General features: G+C 41.6%; 1 protein-coding gene across 1 annotated transcript in view; it reads right to left on the reverse strand.

Annotated features, from left to right (window-relative positions):
- thsd7aa (thrombospondin, type I, domain containing 7Aa) overlaps window positions 1–21,848 on the reverse strand; it is a 92,595-nt gene extending 70,747 nt beyond the window's left edge. Inside the window, exon 1 of the mRNA XM_079485657.1 lies at window positions 21,322–21,848. Within this exon, the coding sequence (XP_079341783.1) occupies window positions 21,322–21,469 (148 nt within the window). The 5' untranslated portion in view covers window positions 21,470–21,848. The remainder of the gene's footprint in view (window positions 1–21,321) is intronic.
- Window positions 21,849–23,765: the final 1,917 nt, after the last annotated feature.

A 23,765-nucleotide genomic window follows, 5' to 3' on the forward strand; every position in this document is an offset into this window, starting at 1 on the left:
CAATAAATTTGCATTATTGAAAATATAAAGAAACATAGCCAATTTGATGTTCAATATTAATGGTAATTATATGAAAAAATTACATTCAGAAAGTTAAGAAATATAAATTTTAACTTTCGAAATCGGTATCAGAAGATTTCAATCTAAATAATCGAATCGGTATCAGAATAAATGTTTCATATGGTATTCTATAGTCAAACTATCTAACAGCCGAGCAAAGGTTTACGGCATGCTAGTCTACTTAGCTTATAAACGGAAAAATCTAGTCTTACTTATTCCAATAAGGCAGTAATGTCATTGTTATCCGTAAATCATGTATCATTAGCTTAGCTCAGTATTTATAGTCAGTATACACTATAAATACTATTTACTGTCAGCATAGTGATGGCAGAAGAACGGATATGGTAACGATTTGTGAGCATGATGGTGATATTACGCATCAATAATGACATTCTCGCTGGCAGATTTGTACACACGGAGGGCACCTTGAACTCTGCAGTCATAAAACGACATGGTATCAATTTACGAAGGATGGGAAGAGAGCCGCGCTCCCACAGTAATCAGCTCATGTTCCAATCAATCGCTGGGAGTCCGCCTGCTGAATAATTCATCACAAGCCATGCTGGTTCTCAAACAAAGGCGAAGAAGTCATGAAATTATATAAATTCAGTGCTGCTGTAATAGAGGACATTTAACTTAGGGGTCAAGCACTAGGTGCAATTCAATTGAACTAAAATATAATGTGGGCATGCAAACATGTTTGCTTACTTTTAATCGTTTAGTGGTAGTCTGTGCTTATTGATTACTAGGGGTGTGATGAGATCCGATGTGTCACAATTTCCTTGCGCAATTGGCAGGACTGGAGTGCTGGGCTTAAAATTTGCGACCAATGCAGTCGCATATGTTCCCTAAACTTAACTTGTGCGACCTCAAAATATTCATAGGAGCATTTGTGTGAGTGCACATTTTGTTGTGGTGTGACCTGTTTTCATTTTATACACATTCACAGGCAAACCTCTTCAAAAACGGATCATCTGTCTCTTACATATGTGCAATGTAAGCATAAAACATGATGTGATTATGTAGTTTTAACTGTTTCTCTGAAGGCAATGAGGGTTCAGTCATGGATGAAGGATGATTGACAGTGTGAAATGATGCTCACCACCTCTGCTAACACGAGCACTAAAGCATATATAGAAAACAACCACAGCTACGACTGTTATTTGAGTTTGTGACTAAATATTTTGCAGTGTTTACATATCGTTTATAACTGCATAATATAATTCGTTAAACTATAAGTTGAATGTGTTTCAAGCTGACTTTATAATGCCAACATTTTTGGCATTTTGTGTTATGGTGAATAAACTTTTTCATATATTTCATCATTGAGGATTGTGGAAATTAGTAAACAAATGTATTAAAGGTATATACGTACAGTCCTTATTAAATGGAGTAAACAACACAAGTAAAAAATAGAAAAGTCCATTCCAAGGCATATGGCCGAGTACGGCGTCTGATGTGATGGCCGTATGGTACAACACCGCAGTGAGATGGTGCCATATTTTCACGCCTGAGATGGGGCGAAGCAAACCCACAGGGCATCATTTACACCGCCGAGAGTGTGAAGGGTAGGGGTCTGTCATTCTCAGAAAGACACACACAAAGCAAGACAATCACAATGATACAACTTCCTAGCAAGTGTCACAGTCGTCAGCTTCTCTGTAAACAACCAACGCTAATGAGTGCCTCACACTCCCCAAAAAAATCTAGATTTAGATGTCTGTTTTATGAATGTGATGTGCATATAGAAAAACAGTTGCATCAGCGCTGTTTTTTTCATAGAAGTTTGTGTATAATGAGTGGTTGCTTTGCATATTTTGGACTTGTATTTAGTCAGTGCTGCAAATGAAATGCTAAAGCTGAAAGCAAAGCTATTGTCACAAGGGAATCTATGATGCCTGCACATGTTGTCCCCAATTCAAGCTAATGGGGCTAAACACAGCAGATATGAGAATTGTTCCAAATCTGTATACATGTCTTTGTTCTTATAAACACAGAAAAAAATATTAGGAAAAATGCTTATAACCAAACAGTTCTTGGCCACCATTGACTATCATAGTGCCCCAGAACTGTTTGCTTTCCTAGATTCTTCAAAATATCTTCTTTTGTTTTCAACAGAAAAAAAAATCTATATAGCAATTGCAATACTAGTCAATGGTGGACAATAACTGGTCTGGTTACAAGCATTCTTCAGGTTTGGCCTACATTGTAAGTCAAATCTAATTTATTAAGGACCAACTGAGCTGAGAAAAATACTAAACCAGTTTGCTGGTTTAGACAAGCAAACCATACTAAGATGCTTCAAGATGTTTTTTTAATAGCAAGTAAATGTCCCCATGAATACAAAAAACTAAAATATACTTTATTGGTGGATCAGGTTTATGTCTAGTGAAAAAGCTTAATATAAAAGCAACCGATGTCAATAGACAACACTCCCCAAAGAATAAACGTGTGTGCGTATCCATGTTAAAGCAGGTTTAATACCGCAATGGAAGTGTGTGCATCTGATTGTGTGTTGATTGCCTGGAGACAAACTGTGATAGCTTTGTTTTCTCACCTTTTATCTGTGAGAAAATCTGTTTGGAGATTCTCAACCATGCCTACGTGTTTATGAATACTGTGCAGGACAGATGTGATGCAGATATTAAATCAACACAGCCACTGGCACCAAATTCATATTAGTATCATCCAGATGTCACTTTAGTTTAGTTTTAGTTTTGTATAGACGTACAGTACATTGTCAGACTTACATAATTACCTGGTTCCTGGATAACGCTATAAGGATGTGTAATTGACGGTGTTGTGTCTATTCTGGCATGCAAGCATCCCATTAGCTTCCAGACAAAACCCTCATTCATTAGGGGACGTCTCTAAATTATTCCCTAGACTGACGTTTATTTTTTCCCCATTTTCTTGCCATGTTTATTACCACTCATGTGCATATAAAAACGTTCAAATGCAGTGTGTCGCTGTCTCCGTAATATTAAAACAAATAATTAACGAGAGCCTTTAATGAAATATGCATGAACGCAGTTGTACCGGGGTTTAATGATGTGTCTGAATTAGCAGGTTGCAGGTCTCACGCAGAGAAGGCGGATCTAAGGGGCCGGGGAAAAAACAGTTTGACCGTGAATGACGGGTACGAAAGGGAGAAAGAAAACGGCAAACCCTTTGTATGAAAAGATTTCACATGGTTTTAAAAAACATGATATTGACTATCAGCACGCCTTACACGCTAATGACCGTTTGCACACTGCGATTACTTGACTGAATACAAAAATAAAATCATTAAAATCATCATGCGTGACACACACGATAGTCTGAGAAACCCTCGCTGATGTTCCACCAACCTTATTAAGTCTGTACATCGTACATCTCAATGCACAGCATGATCATTAGTTTCCTGCTTAGCAGCGATGCTATAATCCGTAAGCACTTCATGAGAGCTTTAATAAGTTTTAGTGAAGGCAGAAGTCAGCAATAGATTGGATTATAGAAAGGGTGCCGCATGCAGCTTCATTTCTTTTTCTCCCTCCACTGTTGACCTAGTTTTCCCTGCCTTACCAGCAACTGTTCTTTTGGTATTTGCCAAAGGACTAAAAGTACATGATGCATATCATTAAACAACCTGTGAAAAAAGTGTATCGGGTTTAATCATGTCTAGACGATGAACAAAGAACCAATCAGTATTCAAATAAAGGTGTTATAATCACATGCATGCAATATCACCAGACTGAGCAGTCTCATCATTATCTACACATGAATGATTCAGTGTTAAACCTACCAGAATTCTTTCTAAACAATGTGATATTAAAATATCAATTTCTCGCGTAGGCGGCTGAAGTGTCTAAAACTGTTTTGCAGTTGTAAATATAAAAATAAATAAGAGATAAACAATCAACTCGGAAACCGAGAAGTATTTGGTGGCATCGCTCAATGGGTGCAATATGTTAAATTTACAACAATGAATAAAAAAGCAAGATGGGGATCATTTGCATTACACACAGCTGCCTAGAAATCTGGAGACTATTCCAGGACGTAGACTATTCTGTTTGAATAGCAGTAACAAAGATTGGCAGACGCATCGGGTCGAGTGCTATTTTCCGAGAAATTTCAGAGACAAAACTTTTATGCTGAGGATTTTGGCATTTTTGTAATTTTGGTGACAAAATGCTCTGACAAATTGGCCTTAAAGTGGCTGCTACAGTCGGAACATAATCGATGTTAATATTTAATGCTGGTGTGTCATTTCATGTCCCGATAAAGGAAATAGCTTCCGAGCCCTCACGTTACAAAGGTTCACTGATCTTAATGCAAGTGGCAGACAGGGCCACTTCGACAAAGAACATCACAATGAATAGTCAAGATCACGTTTCAGTATTAATGGAAACCATCTCTGGTGAACCATCTCTCTCAAACAAGAACAAATATAAAAAATATATAAATACTTGTACTGCTACGCACTGTGCAGGGTCCTCCAGCATTTATCAGCACTTATAACAGATAAGTGATCTCAAAATGCATATGAGTGTCTCATAATCACCTTGTTTTTGTTTCCCGCTCATTCACTGCTACTCTCTATTCCCAGTTCTATTTATTTACTTAAAGTACTTAATTAGCTTGAGGACGGACTGAAATATGTTATTAAAATGCACACTATCATTTCACTTTAGCCGTTCACTTTGAATTATGCTAGAGGATATTACGGTTATGATGGATACTGCATTACGTTTCAGCTAAGGTTGGTGAAATGGAGAGGAGGTGCTGTGCTATCAGGTGAAGTGAAGCAAGAACCGCTGTGATAAGATGCAATTTATGGTAAAAGACTAACTGAGATGTGCTCAACTGTACAGCATTCCGAGATCAAAGAACGACAGAGAGCGAGAGAGAGAGAGAGAGACAGAGAGAGAGAGCGAGAGAGAGAGAGAGAGAGAGAGAGAGAGAGAGAGGGAAAGCGGGAAGGGCTCATTGTTGAATCCCTCCGAGGTTTCAAAACCACAGTCTTAGTAAGTTGTGTGCATATGGTCAGAGGGTGCTAACTGGGTGATAATTAAATTCTAGTAATGCATTTTATATTGCTGGTGGGAACTTGTGTGGTTCCTGAGAACACATATGTTAAGTAGACACAAACGGAGCTCACCAAACATTTTAGTTCAGTCATATGGGATTTCAATGTCTACAGTTAAAAACCAAACACAAATATGATGATAGGCCTATATTTTCTCTTCCACATGTGAAAACAACCTTCACAATCACTCAAAAACATACGGATGCATCTCAGCACACATAACCAGCCTAAAGATTGTTTTTAAAAACCTCCAACAACAATACTGTTTGTTTGGCTATTTCTAGGTTGGTACCAAATTACACTGGAGAACCAGAATTACCCACAATGCATTAAATGCTCCTTAGAGACGATGGCAAGGGTTATAAGAGGCCACTGCACAATGGTGGAGCTGGTGGGTTTAATTTCAGCAGGAGATGAATGAAGGCTAAAAACAACCTCAGCAATCTCAAACACACCCTACCCCCATCCCGTCACATTCTGAGTATGAGACCACTCATTCTATTAAATATTTTGGTATACATTTTTATGGAATTATTGTTTTATTAATTTCTTTAAGAGCAATCACAATATATCTGAGACACTGTACAGGTACAGAGCTACAGTATTAATGAAATGTGGGTTTAAGTTTAAAGGTCCAGTGTATGAAATTTAGTAGTCTAGCGAATTGCAACCAACTCCTCACTGCACTCCTTCCTTTTCGAAGCGCTATACGGTGGCTGACACAGGACAAATATGTTGTTATAACATACAACATATTTACGAAACGCGGTCTGTAGATTAGTTTGTCTGTTTAGGGCTACTATAGAAATGGCGAATTCCATGTAGGCCTAAGGGGACCTGCCTGCGGTGTATGTAAATAAAAATAGCTCATTCTATGGTAATAAAAACACAACGCTTCATTACGTAAGGTCTTTATACACCTCAGAAGACATAGTTATGTATATTATATAGCATTTCTGTCAGCAGATCCTCCAAAAAAAATTCCTACGGGCTGTTCTAATGGGTGACATAAAAGCAACCAATAAGAACAAACTGCTGAATCCAAATGGCCAAGCTTATTGCACAGAGAGAAAACTGTCAACTGAGTCCAGCACATTTAAGGGACAATCAAAATAGTAGAAGAGGCATTCTCCCATAGCTCCCATTTCCTCTGACCTCTCCAAGCAAGCCACATGGGTATACAGCGGATGACCCGCACACAGTATACAAATAAGGGAAACCACACACCAAATAAAAGCACAATAGCCTGGCAAACGGTTACAAATTATGATGACATCAGTTTGACTGCTTTGATTGAACATCTGTTAACTCCTCCCCTCCAACTGTCAGTCATCTCCAAGCTCCATTGCAAATTGAAACACCTTCTTTTCTAGTTCCAACCTTTCGCAGTGGAAAACGCAAGCCACACCTTCTGTTCGATTATCCATTACAGTCAGAATACTAATATAAAGACTAACTCAACTTATGGTTCACAAGGTCTTTATACTTATTTAGCTGTTTCTCAACATGAGAGCTTCAGCAAACTTGTGTGCTCGTGTTTTCGGTGTACACAAGTCCGTTCTTTGCGTTCTTGGAATTGAAAAACGGCTGTTATGTAATTGTGCATACGTAATGTAGTGCAATCAACAATCATGTTCAAACACTTCAGTTGATGAGATTTGAGGGCTGTGAGTAGGTCAGTCTTTGACCGGTAGCAAATTTTTGGGGGGAAATCTGCAGGAATGGATTTAAATATTTTAAAAGGTGTAAAAGAGGTCAGACTACTTAATAGCTAAAAGCAACAATAAATGAGTGTGTGCGGAAAACATTGTAAATAATCTGCATACAAATTGTGGAGAAAAAAGCTTCCAGTAGAGTGTTAATATTTTTGTAAATAAACACAAAATAAAATAAATCAATTCACTAAATAAATAAAGGAATACAATAGGCTGGAAGTAATGACGATTGATCAAGACCAACTAAACACCCACAACAAAAATCATCCTTTACAACCATTTAGAAGGGAGACACCAAGAGGGAAAGAATGAAGTGGGCAATTCTCAAGTAACACCCAACAGACAACATTCTGTTATCACAATGATTGAAATAGAATATAAATGTTGCTGTAAACAAAAAAAGCATGTTGAAGTAGGTGGAGAGGAAAGAACGTTGGCGTCAACGGGAAACCCCGTGAATAACTCCCATATCTCATTACATCTACACAGAGCTGACTGTGGCATTCTTCAAATGAAAGATCTAAAGAGTCAGTCATCCCTTTCATATACAGTAGATCACTCAAAGACTGACTCTCTCCCTTTCAAAAACACATTAAAAACAACCCAAACTGAATCTATAATGTCTCTATTTGACAGTTCACCTGCTGTTCCAGTTTGACTATGAAATGGTGGGTTACGAGTGGGAAGAATCAGCTCTGCAAATGCTGTTGAATTTTTCTTGGCTCTTTTTGTCTACTTCCCTTGTTAACAAGATTCCACTTCAAAAAAAAAGCAGACGAATGAGCTGCGCTTGTCTAATTACTTCTATTTGGTTTATGGAGGATACGTTTCATCACAATCGCCTTTAAGCTTCTCTTCTGCATAGGCTGATCTAACAATGTGAGATTTGATGTAGTACGTAAACATGTAGAATTCATTTTTCGCGGACTGTCTGTGCGGTTCCATTAACATGAAGGACAGCTAGAATTGCAGTCAATGGCATGAGGAGAACCCAAGGCGGTGAGCAGGCCCGTGTTATTGTGTCTCACTATAATGAGAGAGGTGAGGACTTCATCACTCAAGCTCAAACTCTCCCGCCGCACTGGGTGATGGGTGTTTAGCGAGCGTTTTCAATTCTTTTCCACTGATTTCTCCATTCATGCACAAAAACATTTATAACAAGCCTCTTTATTATTTTGTCCTCGTTCTGAGAGGTTCAGAATGAAAGAGATGCAACTTCGCAATCACAAAGAGTCAACAGAGGGTCATAATGGCCTTTTACAACAAATGTGTCGCAAATGACACATACACAAAATCTTGTTCGTACTTTTTTTGTCCTTGTCAATTTTTCCAAACATAAAAACTTTTCCCAAAAAAGTGTTTGTGATGAGAAAACAACAAATACAGCTCTCAGTGCAGAAGCAACATTTACCATCTTAAATTGCAAAATGCAAACAGACAGTATTCACTGAGAAATGCAAAAAAGAAAAACCTTTTAAATTGCTTCCCTAAAAGGGATAGTTCACCCAAAAATGAAGATCCTCTCATCGTTTACCCACCCTCTGGTCATTTAAAACCTGGATGACTTTCTTCGGCAGAACATAAAAGAAGATATTATGAAAAAAGTTAGTAACCCGACTGTTCGGCACCCATTCACTTGGACTTGGACACTAAACCAAATTAAATGGGTGCCAGTTTAAATGTCTGACCTACTCATCCTCAGGTTGTTTAAGACCTGTATTAATTGCTTTGTTTGGCTGAACACAAAAAATCTATATTTAGATGAAAGTTAGCAACTGAGATTTCTGGGGTACTGACTGCCATAGTAGAAAAAAATATAGTTCTTTGTTCTGTGAGATATTTTGAAGACTTTAGGAGCACAAATAGTTCTGGGGCACCATTGACAACCATCGATATAGTACAATTCTGATTTTTCAATGAACGTACCCATCCGCACCATTACAGCAGCTATTAAAATTGTAATTATAACAGCCAAGGTGGACCAAGTACTGTAACTATGGCAGAAACCCATCACATATCAAATCAAACAGTTTGAATGCACATCATCAGATCTAAAGAGATCCATCTAGTGCTCCTCCTCAGAAACTGTAGTGGGAAAACAAATCCGCAAACATAAAACACAGTTCAGCAATCAGGCTAATGAATGAGATCAAGCAAACTCGCTGAACTCATGACTGATTATATCCAACCTCTAAACAGAAAGCATGCCACTAATGTCAAGAACAAGAACATGGTGACACAATTCATCCTGTTCAGGGCTAATTTAATTGCACAAAAAAATACATTTGCTTAAAGTATAACCAAACGCCAACAGTAATGCACAATGTGTCTAACTACAACCGTTTAAGTAGATAACAAATTACAACTGTCTCTCATTTAACAGTTATTATATAAATAATAAACTGGCCGGTAACGTTTCACATATACGTGGGTTTCCATGAATGGACAGCTGCGGCATCAATCCCCATTCGTACTTGTACGTCCCACATTTCATTTTTGAGACTAGTACTGTCAAAAAGTTGTGCAGGGCATAAACACAAAGGAGATCCTACATCAGGTTTCATTAAAGATGTTCCATCAACCTAGTGACAACTGACACCAAACTGTGCCTCAGTTCAGTAGTTTCCTGGAAACTTCCTCAGACAACATCTGCAAGAAAATGGCTTACAGCCATCAGGGTGATCACAGAAGGATTGGTGGGGAAATGGAGTGGAAAGACAGATGTCTACAGAGAACAGCAAAACAAGATGAATGAGAGTGACTCTATGGTAAGGTACCAAAAGTCACTGTTGTGCTGTTTTGATCTCCGTACAGAAGATTCAGTCATACATTTTATGATATTGGGAATATCATGTTTGAACCAGACATAGAAGTCTGCAGTAAGACTGTCGGGCACATATAAGGGCAACTTTCTCCAATGTTCCAATTTGAATGAAGCTCCCCAAATGCTGGCCATGAAAACAGTGTTTTATGTTGTACCTGCACATATGTTGTACCTTCACAGCTGCTGGCAGATGCTAGAAACCTACAAAAATTCTGATGTATAACTGCTGTCTTGTGAATGTACTGTAAAAAACTCCAATGAAGCATATAGCCGCTGTCTTTCTGAAACCTTGTATCTCCATATTCCGTGAGTTATTTATTTTTTGCCATAAATCATATTATTAGTCACCTTTTGTGTTTGTCACTAGGATTCACAAATAGCTAACCAATAAAAATTATTTAAAAAGTGCTTGTCAACATTGTCAACACAGAATGTAATCAATTAAAAAGTACACCGTTTTTTTCAATTCCTGACTATTTGTAGAAACAAGGTTTCAGAAGGACAGTGACAATATTTAATAAGACAACTTGTGAGTATTAAATCACATGTGTGGTTCTCTGTAGTGCCACAGCTTTGAATAAGTCATTAAATAATGCAAACAATTTACAAATCGCATCATTCAAAATGCTATATAACTGGATTAAGAGGATATATTGGAACTATATTGAATACATTTTATATCATAGTATTTATTTATTATATTTATGTATAGTTAACATACTGTTTATAGTGTTATAAATAGCATAGTGTTTTGCAATGCAAACATATACAACAATGGTCTGTATTTCAAATCTTCTTAGGACGCTCTATGTAATTTTTTGGAATCAATAAATCTAATCTATAATCCACCAGTATACACATATGAATAATACAGGATTTATTTTAAGCCTTGCTTTTTCAGATTACAATAAACAGTCTCTGTTTATTGGTCTCACAGATCTTTCCTGTACTCACAGTTCCCTTTCTGTCGGTGTCACGGCTCACGTGCCGGACGAGACAGACGCGGATCCAGGAGTACAAAAACGGATAACTTTTAATAAATCAAACAGACAGGTACACGTAACGCAAGACAAGACATTCAATAACCGACAAGGGGACAAAGGAAACACAGGGTATAAATAGTCCTTGGTAATGACAATGATGGCTGGCCGGTGCGGGAAACGAGGTGATTACGGATGACGAACAGGTGCGGGATTGTGAAATGAAGTCCATAGGGAAAACCGGCAGGGAAACGGACGGGAGTGTTACAGTACACCCCCCTCCCCAAAGGCGCGTCCTCGCGCCAATGAAACACCAGGGAGGGGGGGTGGGCAGCTGAGAGACTCGTGCGGGACATACAAACTAGGACGAGACAGGGAGTCTCTCAGCTGGCTTCCCCTGGTTTGGGGTCAGGAGGCTTGGGCTCGGGCTGTGGGTCAGGAGGCTTGGGCTCGGGCTGTGGGTCCGGAGGCTTGGGCTCGGGCTGTGGGTCCGGAGGCTTGGGCTCGGGCTGTGGATCCGGAGGCTTGGGCTCGGGCTGTGGGTTCGGAGGCTTGGGCTCGGGGCTATCCGGGGCCATTGAAAGACTGGTGGGTGCCGGGCTCCCCGGATATGCAATGTGCACCCCCCCAAAAAACATTTGGGTTGGCCCCTGGGATTCCTTGGGCTCTGTAGAGAGCACAGAGACGGGTACGGAGGCCTGGTGAGGCTCGGGCACGGGTACGGAGGCCTGGTGAGGCTCGTGCACGGGTACGGAGGCCTGGTGAGGCTCGGGCACGGGTACGGAGGCCTGGTGAGGCTCTGGCATGGGTACGGAGGCCTGGTGAGGCTCGGGCACGGGTACGGGTATGCATCAGGGCTCGGGCACGGGTACGCATCGGGGCGCTGCCACGGGAGTGCATCGGGGCGCTGGCACGGGAGTGCTTCGGGGCGCTGGCACGGGTGTGCTTCGGGGCGCTGGCACGGGTGTGCTTCGGGGAGCTGGCACGGGTGTGCATCGGGGCGCTGGCACGGGTGTGCATCGGGGCGCTGGCACGGGGGGAAACGGACGGGAGTGTTACAGTCGGTCTCTCGACGTTGTGTCGAACCAGACAGATGGGGTTATCCCTTGAGAACCAATCATCTTCTGACTATTTTGAAAAGGCGAATGAAATTGGCGAATGAAATTTGCATGCCGGGCTCCGCCCCCGGATATCCGGGTATAAAAGGGGAGCCGGCGTGCTCATTCATTCACCTTTTGTTCTTCGGAGCCTTCGCATCGAATGACTAACGAAGCTGATATCTTGACGTGGTGCAGCGGATTGTCCCTTCCAGTGATCATCCCCCCGGCGTTTCAGCAGTTCCAGAGGTGTTCGAGAATGGGATAATTTCTAAAAGAGCAAATTTCTTCAGCGTGGCATGTCCCGCTGCTCTACCGGGCAGCCTGAACCAGACAGCCGATGCGCTCTCTCGTCGGTCGACGCCCCGTGGAGAGTGGCGACTACACTCCCGTGCAGTCCAGCTTATTTGCGTGCAGTTCGGGCGGGCACAGGTGGACCTGTTTGCCTCCCTGGACAACACCCATTGCCCGCTATGGTACTCCCTGTCCGAGGGCTCCCTCGGCACGGATGCTCTAGCGCACACATGGCCACGGGACAAGCGGAGGTACGCCTTCCCCCCCAGTGAGCCTCATTGCACAGGTCCTGTGCAAGATCAGGGAAGAGGAGCATCAAGTGATACTAGTTGCGCCTTACTGGCCCAACCGGACTTGGTTCTCAGAGCTAATGCTTCTGACGACAACTCCCCCCTGGCCAATTCCACTGACGAAGGACCTTCTCTCACAGGGGAAGGGCACGTTGTGGCACCCAAGACCAGACCTCTGGAAACTCGACGTCTGGCTCCTGGATGGGACGAGGAGATCCTGAGTGGTCTACCCCCCGCGGTGGTGGAGACCATCACTCAGGCTAGGGCACCTGCCACAAGGCGGCTGTACGCCTTTAAGTGGCGCCTCTTCTCGTCTTGGTGTTCTTCTCGCATAGAAGACCCACGGAATTGCTAGGTCAGGCACATGCTGTCCTTCCTGCAGGAGAGGTTGGAGAGTAATCTCTCCCCTTCCACACTGAAAGTGTATGTAGCCGCTATCGCCGCTCATCACGAGCCAGTTGCTGGAAAACCTCTAGGACAGCATGACCTGATCATCAGGTTCCTGAGGGGCTCGAGGAGGCTTAACCCACCTCGTCCGCGCTCCGTACCCTCTTGGGACCTCAATGTGGTCCTGGCGGGCCTTCAGAGGCCTCCCTTCGAGCCCCTTGGAGAGACCGCTCTTTCTCATCTTACGATGAAGACGGCTCTCCTGGTGGCGCTCGCATCCATTAAGAGGGTGGGGGATCTGCAAGCATTTTCCATGTCCACGGATTGCCTAAATTTCGTGATCCTGAGACCCGGCCCGGCTACATGCCCAAAGTTCCCACCACTCCCTTCCGAGACCAGGTGGTGGACTTGCAGGCGCTCCCCACCGGGGAGGAAGACCCAACCCCATCCGTGTTGTGTCCAGTACGCGCCTTGCGCCTCTACATGGACCGCACACAGAGCTTCAGAAGCTCTGAGCAGCTCTTTGTTTGTTTCGGAGGTCAGCAGAAGGGGAGGGCTGTCTCCAAACAGAGACTGGCGCACTGGATCGTGGACGCCGTCACGACGGCATACCAATCTAAGGCTGCCCATGCCTGCTGGCAGTGAGGGCCCTCTGAGATGGCCGAGGGCAGGGGCTACCCATCTTTTCTAAAGCTCTGGGACCCCTTCCTACCTACTGGAAGGTTACAATCTCGCGACAGCGCTTACGTCTGACTCGCCTAGGCCGGTCAACGTCGCTGCACGATAGATTGTGACGCGGCTAGTGCTGTGGCGTTTTCAATAGGAACCCCATCTGTCGGAACCCCCTCTGTTCCTTCATGCCACAAACATAGCCGTCCTCTGCAGCAGTCAAGAGATGCTCTCAGGCTCCTCAGCACAAAAGGTGAATGAATGAGCACGCCGGCTCCCCTTTTATACCCGGATATCTGGGGACGGAGCCTGGCATGCAAATTTCATTCGCCAATTTCATTGGCCTTTTCAAAATAGTCAGAAGATGATTGGTTCTCAAGGGCGAACCCCATATGTCGGTTCGACACAACGTCTCGTTCCCTCCATCAGGGAACAGAGGTTACATACGTAACCGAGATGTTGTTTCTTCAATTCTAGCCCTTCAAACATTAAATCGCTCAAATCCCCCAGAGCCTAAACATAATATTTTACACACAATATAAACATTTCATCAACACAACAGCAGTGTGTGCATGGTAACTTTGGTATCCAGAATAGAGGTTGTCTGGATCACTATGAAATCCTCATAAATGAACCCTTTTGAAACAATAACAGTAATTTTCTCCAATTTTACACCACATTTGTCAAGATGGATTCTCTTCTCAGCACCACTCACATACTGCATCTCATGGGAAAGTTTGTATAGCAAACATGAATGAAGCAATCTCTGCAAAGGAGTTTTCTGAAACCATATTAACACTAGCAATGCAGTTTTGAGAGGAGGATGAGGTCCTTAATATTCTCATTTTCTACTCAAGTATCAGCAGAGGTCTCAAAAATAATTTTACATAATTTTACATAATTTCCAGGAGACTTTCAAGCGCTGAATGAAAAAGAAAACAATGACGCAGACGAGGTGGGCAGTGTATACTGGTGCATTATGGGAAGACACAAGTCTGGGGGAAGTTCCACCAGGGAGTGTGGCTGAGTGCTCAGAGTAACTGTGATGAATTGTGGGTCTCTGGTAACTCACTTAAAGTAGGCACTGCAGACCCGGCTATGAAAAATGACATGGATAAAATGTTCTTTCCTTTTACACCAATGTTTGTCCTCTCTCTTCCACTCCCAGAAAATGATATCCTTTAAAGCTGTCAGTAGAAGAGCAAACAGACAATCTCCAGACAGGTATTGTAAGATAATTACTTTTGCCTAGGTAGAAAGTTGACGAGTCTAGTCGATGGAACACTCAGAAGATTCGGGGACCAAGAATGACACAGACACAGAAGTGCAGTTCACTCAAAGTCAAAGGTTTATTAGGGATAGGTCCAATATGGATAAATGAGGAAGTGAGGTAATGCGCAGATCCATACACTTCGGGACATGGAAATTACAAGACCCAATGTTAGTAATTCTGTTTAGGTTAGCAATTCTTGACATCTGGAACATGCTGATAGTGGATACAGCCACTTAAAGTCGTAACTTTCAATGATATTTATACAAAACAGGATATAATGCATAAAACAATGGGGAGTACTACATGTGGGACACAGGCAAACCCCAAATTCTCACAGGTATGAAAACATCCATGGGAGAAAAACATGAACACTAGCACAACTGATTCTGTAAAAAAAATGAGTTCTGGGTAATTTAAAGGGAAAGTTCACTCAAAAATTGTGTATTGTTTCATCTTTATGTCAATAAAAGTATTGAATTACTTTCTTTTCACCAAAGGAGATGTTTAGCAGAATGTTTGATGTTATCATTTATTACATGAAAGTGGATGGGGACCAGAGGCTGTTAAGCTTCAAACAACACTACGCAGCACCATTAAATCATCAAGCACTCCACATGGTTTGTGTAATATATCTTTCTGTAGTCTTCTGAAACCATAAGATGGCTTTCAGTGAGGAATATAATGACGTTTACATTATTCAATGAAAATCATGGTTGACAGCTGAAGTCACCATTCACTTTTACTGTTTGAAATTTTTAAAATACAGTAAAAGATCGTGACATGTTTATTTCATTTTTAGTATTTCTTTAAATTTCGTAATATGAAGGTAAAATATCTCCTTTGATCTACTGCATAGCTTTTAGGCATTCACCTAAAAAGTCAGCTCATTTCTGAAACACGTATAGAATGTAGAAGGTGAAAATAAGAATGGGAGCGTGTGGAAGTGTTTGAGGAAGGTGTTGTGTGGGTGGTGAGTGGGTGGCAGAATAAATGGATATTTGACAAGTTGCCATTTGAATGGAGAGAAGCTAACCTTTCCACATCATATCAACTAACTGCTGCCTCCGCCACTCTTTCTCGATGTGCGTTATATCTCCCCTTTCCTTCTCTGTTAAAATTCATAATTCTGACTTCAGTTGTTTTTCTAAAACAATGTAGCCTATATATTGTATTTATGAAAGAGAAAGAGCTCTGACAGTCCAACCCACAAAGTCCATTTACGTAGCCTCATACTGTATGTATTATCCTAAACTTCCCTTCAACTTGTCATTCGATATCAGCACATCATTGTTCCTAAAAGGTCAAGGCACATTAGGGTTCACAGATTAGACAGCTGGGAAATCCTTACTCACATACTAACTCATTACATTTGGTCATTACATCAGACACTCTGTGATAAACCTGGCAGATGTCGAATTTAACACTGCTTCGATGCCGAAAGGCAGTTTCTACATTAAAACATTACAGTGTAAAAAGCTGTTGATGGACAATCAAGTGTGAGAATTTAAATCTCAGTGGGGATGCACAGAATGTTCGTCAACCAAAAGTATTCTGGCGAATATTTTTGCTTGCCAATTTGCTTGTTTAAAATATATTGTCTTATATTGCAAAGCAAGACAACATTTAAATAGCACATTTTGACTAATCAATTTATCAAATGGGGAAAAAAATGGCACGTTCGGTATTCGGCCATGTGTTTCATTTTTATTCTGTGTCTTCCAAGAATTTTCATTTCGGTGCATCCCTACTTCTCAGTTATCCATAAGGCAAATGCCTTTTGGTGTGCTATAATCAAATTCTTATTAAAGCTTACCTATCAAAAAGGTATTATTTGGCTTCTGCTATAGTATATGCCATCCACGTGATGCCCACACAATGAGGCTGCAGGTGTTTCATTGTGCACGAGGCAGCGATCAGCAGTGCTAATGTGTTTATCGGAAAGCGCTGTGAAAATTTAGCATGGCGCCAAAGAATCGTCTGAGATGACAAACTGTCTTTTTCTTCTTGTTTATTCTTCATCACACCTCCACCAGGTTGTTTACTATTAGCGACTGAGAAACTACGATCTGGAGCCGGAGCTCAGCTGCCGCGCAGCTCAACCTGTCTGCTATTAATATCTCCTTTAGAAAAGTCGCTACGCTATAAAGTACGGCACTTCTCAGCCCTGCTCCTTAGAGACAGGCTCGGAATACAAGTGTGTCTACATTACACACAGACAAAGAAAGATAAATAGTTGAGAAATAGAGATCGATGTTGTGTGCAATTTACCTTTTATGGGGTGATATTTTCCACTTGAAACTGATTTTCCAAAGCAGCTTTTTTTAACAATTAGAGAGTTATTTTTAAACCTTATTTTTTATGAAATAAAAATATTATCCCATTCAAAATGATCTTTTAAGAATGCAAAAAATAGCCTTCAATAGCCTGTGTACTTCTGTGAGTGTATAAATAGCTCTCTATAGTCTACGTTAATACTGCATACATCACCATTTTTATATATAAGTGATGCAGATGACATTTTTCAAAAAGAATACAAAAATCATAATTTCATCATTTACTAACCCTCTTGTGATTTCAAACCTGTATGACTTTCATTCTTCCCCAGAACACAAAAGAAGATATTTGAAATAATGTTGTTAACTGGCCCCATTCACTTGCATTGGTTGTGGGTTCACACAATGGAAGTGAATGGTGTCAGTTACCAACTTTCTTCGAAATATCTTATTTTCTATATTTTGTTAAAGTTTGAACTGACAAGAGGGTGAGAATCTGATACCGGTGTAAACACAATTTGAGGCTCTAGAATCTCACCATCAACCTCAAAATGAAACTGCATTTTGACTGCATTTTGAGAATACCAAAGTGTTCTCATTTAGCCGGCCGTAGAGAGGTCATCTGCAAGGTGTTAATTCAAAGCTAAATACAATTAGTGCAATCCCATTTGCACGTCTTTACTACTGTTCTTTAATGACCAGCTCTGGCAACTGAATTTGATTTGAAACCATCATCTATTGTGACACATTACAAGAACATAAATGATGTGTGAATGTGCTTGTTTTTTTAGAAAACTGCCTTCTCAGTATCCTGTCAGAAAGATATCAGGGTAAAAGGCCGTAGAATGAACACAAAAAGAGGTTAGCGCTCCACACCCAGGTAATTACAAAGCACCCCCATCCCCCTGTCCCCCCCACCACCGACTCACACACAAGCTGCAATCCATTCTGAGCGGACTAATGAGGTGCGCGGATGCCAGTGTGCACGCGTGTGCAAAAGAGAAGGAAAACAGAGAACGGGGCAAGTGGAACAAATCACGCTGTCAGTCTGTCTTTTGTCATCTTTTTTGTCTGTTTTAGTGAGCTCTCATCAGGATTCTTACCTCGCCCTCCAAGACAAAAGGAGACGAAGGAGCGCCCAGATGCTGGGCAGGGAGGAGGTGACCTCTCACACACCAGGAAGGCCAACAGTACCGATACGCACAATTAAAGACTAGAAGAGGGAAAACGATGACGCCAAACTCAAGACAGCTAAAATGTCCGTGCGACAGTGGGTGAAAATTAGGCTCTTGTGTGAGGCGGACCGTTCTGGCTGACCGGCAGCTGGACTGTACTTATGTAAAGTACCCAGACAAGCAGCAGCAATTTGGCACTTGATGACTCTGAAAGAAAACTCAATTTCATTCCTCTTCAGGATGATTTTGTCTAACTCTGGCTCCAAATATAGGCTGATGGCTGGGTATAATTAAAGCTTGATCGCCTCGGGAATGTTTGTGTACTTCCATATGTTTTTCTCCTGTATTTTCCAAATGATTTACCATATCTGCACTCAGTAAAAGCTGAGAAGCACATGGCCAAGTCTTACGCATCTTGAGGCTTGTTCTACCCACAAACGACAAGTAAAAATGTCTACGATTTCTCAGCATATCAAAATTTGTATAACCGCATATGACCTAAATACAAGGCTGCCCCGCCCAAAAATAAGGTCCAAAGTGCTGTGCCAAATAACTTTATATTATGTTAAATCTGATTTCATGTAATTTTGTCAACTTACCCTAAAACTTCACACATGATAAGGATGCATAAATGTGATGTGTGTGGTATTGAAGTCAGACCTATAGTTACATTGAATTGACTACCACACTCCCACCTCCCCACAATGACAAGCCCTCCCGAGACCCCTCTAACCACAGGGTCAAAGGTCGACCTAAAGAAAAGAATGCTAACAGGAGGAAGGTGAAAGTGCTGAAAGAAGGAAACAGAAGGATATTTGAAAGCTCTTGGACAGTAAAGAATACGGGGCAGTAGAGGCAAATTCACACATGCAAAAGGAATAAAGGGCATATCATCTGCTGGACTGGATGGGCGGGGTGAAAGGGGGAAGGGACCTCACATACTCAATAGCTTCCTTCCACATGCACGCCACCACTGGGCATGATGCTGACCGGGGAGAGAGTTCAGCCCTGTCGATTAAGATAAGTGTGTGTGTTATTTCAGGCAGCTGAAGGGCAGAAAATGGCCCACATAAAGGCCCTGGAGAGTGACGGTCAAACAGAGGTAAACCCTTGTAAGAGACAGCAATATGGTAAAATGCTTTACTGTACAGGACTGTCTCAAAACTCAAGACAGCAATAAACTCGGCAAAATGAAGTCATGATCCCGAGATGCCCTAACGCAGATGCAATGGTGTTAAAAAAGGAGGTTTGTTTACAGAGTAGGGTTGGAAAATACACTGCAATAAACCAGGCCAGACACTTCCCCAGAGTCTAACGACTCTAAAAACAGGGACATGTGAACACAAACTGCAGTGTCAAATCCTTAAGGATTGGAGTAAATTACAGATGATTGACAGTCGACAGCATGCAGTTTTTCACCAAATTTAAGACGGATAAAAGATTTGTTACATTTCTGCTGCTGTATCCTAAAAATGCAATGAAACTAATAGTCAAATTCTAAATGTATCAAAGTTGAGATAAAAAATTATTGACCCACACTTCATTGTTTGTTTTATTTGCAACTATAGGAAATGTTCCCTGTCTAATAAACAGCCTGCTGACTCGTGAACCTCAGCTTCTATATGGATGCACACCACCAGAGCTATTTGTCAAAGCCTCGAAATGTATTGTGCATTCAACAAAAAACGGATTTGGTCCCATATGAGCCCAAAAGCAGTTCTTTCAGCTCAAAACAGTGAAAATAATACAGTGCCGAACAGGAACGCAAAAGCAAAAATGCAACAACACATTCATGGAAATGGATTTACATGTTCCTTGAGAAATTCCTCGAAATATCATCTTTTGTGTTGAAGAAAGTGTCATAGACAGGGTTTAAATGAAATGAGAGATTTTTTTTATTTTGGGGCGAACTATTCCTTTGACAAATTCTCAATTATAGTTTGTACTTATTATGGGTTTTTTAATGCCAAAAACAGGGCTTCACTGTATGTAGGTTAACTTGCTTGAGCCAATCTGTTCGTCCTCTTTCACTCTATGTTTAATCTCTTGCACTCAGCCACAGAAGGGGAGGGGGTCAGGATACTGCATCACCATCATATTTCCGTCACTATGACAGCTGTAATGCACTAAAAGCTACGTATACTCACACCGTAAAGAATCCAACTTTGCGAGACAACATTAAAGTTTACAGACTCTCCTTGAACCGTTACATTAAACAACCAGTGAATGTTTTATAGTTTGCTCTTTCAAGAACGTCTACTTTAGCAAATTCACCATGAACCCCATGATCAGAGTTAAACCAGAGAGTTCAGAATTCTCCATTGATTCTGCTGGATCTAAATCCTGTCCAGCTGTGAAGCTGTGCATTTATCAACTCCTGCAGGACAACAGTGCACCCTCGTCATTGATCCTAAGCATCTCCATCTATTCCCGCCTGAGACCCTGGTCAAATGACCCATCGATCCGTGGCCATTCCATAGGAACCGTTTCAAATACCCCATCCAAATACGCACTCGAAACAGACGCGCCCCCATTCAACCCAGTCCATCCCCCACTTCAACCGCTGGTTGCTGTCCCACGCATACCGGATTTGCACCAGTGATACAGCAGGTGGGGGACACCCCAAAAACGGGAAACTAGATCAAGCATTCCACCCAACACAACAACTGCAAGTGCTCAAAACATTTACAAATACTTAACGTACCTGCCGAACCTTTAATTCTTCTGTATAAAGCATCATAATATTAATTTCACAGTTGCTTTCACCATGCTGCATTTAGCAGGGGCTTCAATTATTCATTGCCCTTATAGGGATATTCATGTGTTTAATTATGTTACAATAGAAATGTTTCAGGTTTATGTTTTCTTTGACCAAGCATGCAACTTATTTTCCAACTTATAACTTAATATTTTTATGGAGGATGAACATCTTGTCAATATGGAGGGTTACCAGTGAAAAGCACAGAAGTCAACCACCATCCCACACGTTCTAAAAAAACACTAAGCACTTTTAACCAACCAGCATGTGTTCAAACACATTATGGTGGTTCAGAAAACAGCTACAGATAATTTTTTCGCCTGAAATTGTTCTGCAGTCTAAATTCACAAGAACATTTTCACCTGTCAATTTTTCAAAAGGACGTACTTGAACGCACTCCACAAAACACACTTCAATTATCTTCACTAGGCACTTCAGCTCCTATAAAACAGCCGTACCTGTTTGCCAGATGTAGGTGGGTTTGTTGGCGACTGTTTGCGACTGAACATCCCAAAGCCCGAAAATAAGCAGAGCAACTCTAAAGAGGGAGTCAAGAGCCCCTGTTGGATTTCTCCCTCTCCCTGCTGCCCTGCTGGCCAGCCCCATGGCTTCAGCCCGGCCAGATAGATCCACGCGGCTTGAGACTTGCCAGACAGCCTTCGCAAAACACACACAGACTCAACGGGAAGATGCGGCACAGGAAAAAGTGTGCCTGCTTTTGTCCCTCTCACTCTTCTGCACGCGGTTTCTCCGAAAAAAAGGATAATCCACTTGTCTGTCTCTTCTCTCCTTCCTCCTTCTTTCGCTGTCTTTTCTGCTCTGTTCTCTGGTTCAGCGGAGAAGAATGAGATCTGAGTGGAGAAAAAAATGTAAAAGCCAGAGGAACAATAGATCCCTCAGCTCAGCGTGCTGCTTGTGCGGCTGCTGCGTCCTGCCTCAGCCTGGCTGATACAGCACCTCCCATTCCACCCCCTCCTGTCTCTGTGTCTCTCTCTCTCACACACACGCACAGACTCGCTCTTCTTTACTGATCCACCTGCAATCACTCTCGGTTATCACTTTGCCCTGCTATCAAGGGCTGCACTGTTCTTCACGCAATAGGGGAATTAGGTGAGTAGGATAGGTGCCTGGTCCGAGGCGAGAAGTGTGCGCATCTGTGAGCAAGTGTGTGTGTTTGTGCCGATTTGTGATTTGCTGAAAGATGCAGAGACGCCAGAGTCGTTTGCACCAGCTGGGACCAAAAGCTATAAAGAGATGCTGAGGAAAGATATCTCAGCGTGTGTAACAGTACAGAGGAAAATGCTGGGGGGGTGGGTGGAGGTCCGAATCTTAACTGACGGTGGGGAGAGCGAACGGCAAAAAACAGCCAAACGAGAGTAGTAAAAACCCTCATGAATAATTAATGTGGGCTTACTTTGACCTTGTATGATTTCCAAGCCATAGAACGGGTGGTGTGTTATTAGAAACCGCTGTAAAAACAGCCAGGGGAATCACACCTCTCCTCAGAAAATGAAAGGACAATTAAGTATATTGCTAAGATATGTGGGATAAAGTGACATAAAAGGCAACTTTGAATGATAATGAACATCTAAGAAGCAATATATACTGTACATAAATAAACATCAGGATCATTAATAATATAACAATTAAAAAAATAAACGATTTCAAGTTACAGTAAGTACACCTCATCAGTTTCAAATATGCACCCACCCCCCCTTCAATCATCTGTGTTCATCATGTGAGTCATTTCACAGTGATTAGGATGATGGTGGACAACGCTCACCCCCTGCTAACCACTAACACAGAAAGCAAACCATGGAACAAATTAGCCAAGCTGTAGCATTAACAGAGAGCAAGCCCAATGACTGGCCCCTGCCCAACACACACACACACACGCACACCTGATTGTGTTCTTGAATAATCAAAGTTATTAAAAAATATATATATATATATGCTTAACCATGCAATACATTTAAAATACATAAGATTGACAGCTAGGCAATCCCAAAAAACAATCAAGATTTGTTAAAACCCCCAAAATGTAAACTCTTAAATCTTGGTAGAGGCCAGTCTTGATTCTGAAGGTCAGTTGGGTTAGTGGTCAAGCTTAAGGTGGCCATAAGCCAGGACTGACATACCTGAACTGATCCAGAAACTGTAAATACTTGTGTAGGAAAAACATTTCATTCCAACAGTATACAGTATACAAGCACTTTACAATGTACTAAAGGAAACCAATGGCAAATGGACTTAAAATAAGTGCCTACGTGTGTGACAGATAATAAAAGTGACTTGGTAACTAAATACTAGTAATAGATTGAGACAGACTAAGAGGTGTAAAACGATACTTCAATATTAGACACAAAAAATATATATCTTGAAGACTATTGGTAACCGAACAATGGTGGCGTGGTACCCATTGACATGAATTGGTTTTGTGTCCGTACAAAAGAAGTGAATGGGTCAATTAAGTTAAATTAAGAGTTTTTAAGTTGCTTTTATAAAAAAACTGTCTGCATCTTGAAACAAAACAAAGTCATTGGCATTTTAATATATGTCTTGCTTGTGAAACCGGAAAAACCATTCATATGGAGGGCAGTTGATGCCTGTTAGTCATTTACATTCTTATATATTACCACTTCCTACAAGATTAGGAAGTCATAAAGTATCATCTTTTTTGAGCTATTAAAATGGCCTTCGACCTTTAGCAGAAGATGTAAGATGATCTATGATCTCCACCGCGGCAAGCCAGCATTATACGAGACGGAGCAAAGAGTGAGAGAGAAAGCAAACTCTGATTAGTGACAATCAGCCGGGTGGGATTACAGATTCAGCTGCCCTCCTTAAAGAGTCAAAACCGACAGGGCTTAACTCGGTGATAAAGCCAGCCGATGTCAAACAT

Source organism: Barbatula barbatula (genome assembly GCF_947034865.1).
Source record: "Barbatula barbatula genome assembly, chromosome: 21".
Taxonomy (NCBI): Eukaryota; Metazoa; Chordata; class Actinopteri; order Cypriniformes; family Nemacheilidae; genus Barbatula; species Barbatula barbatula.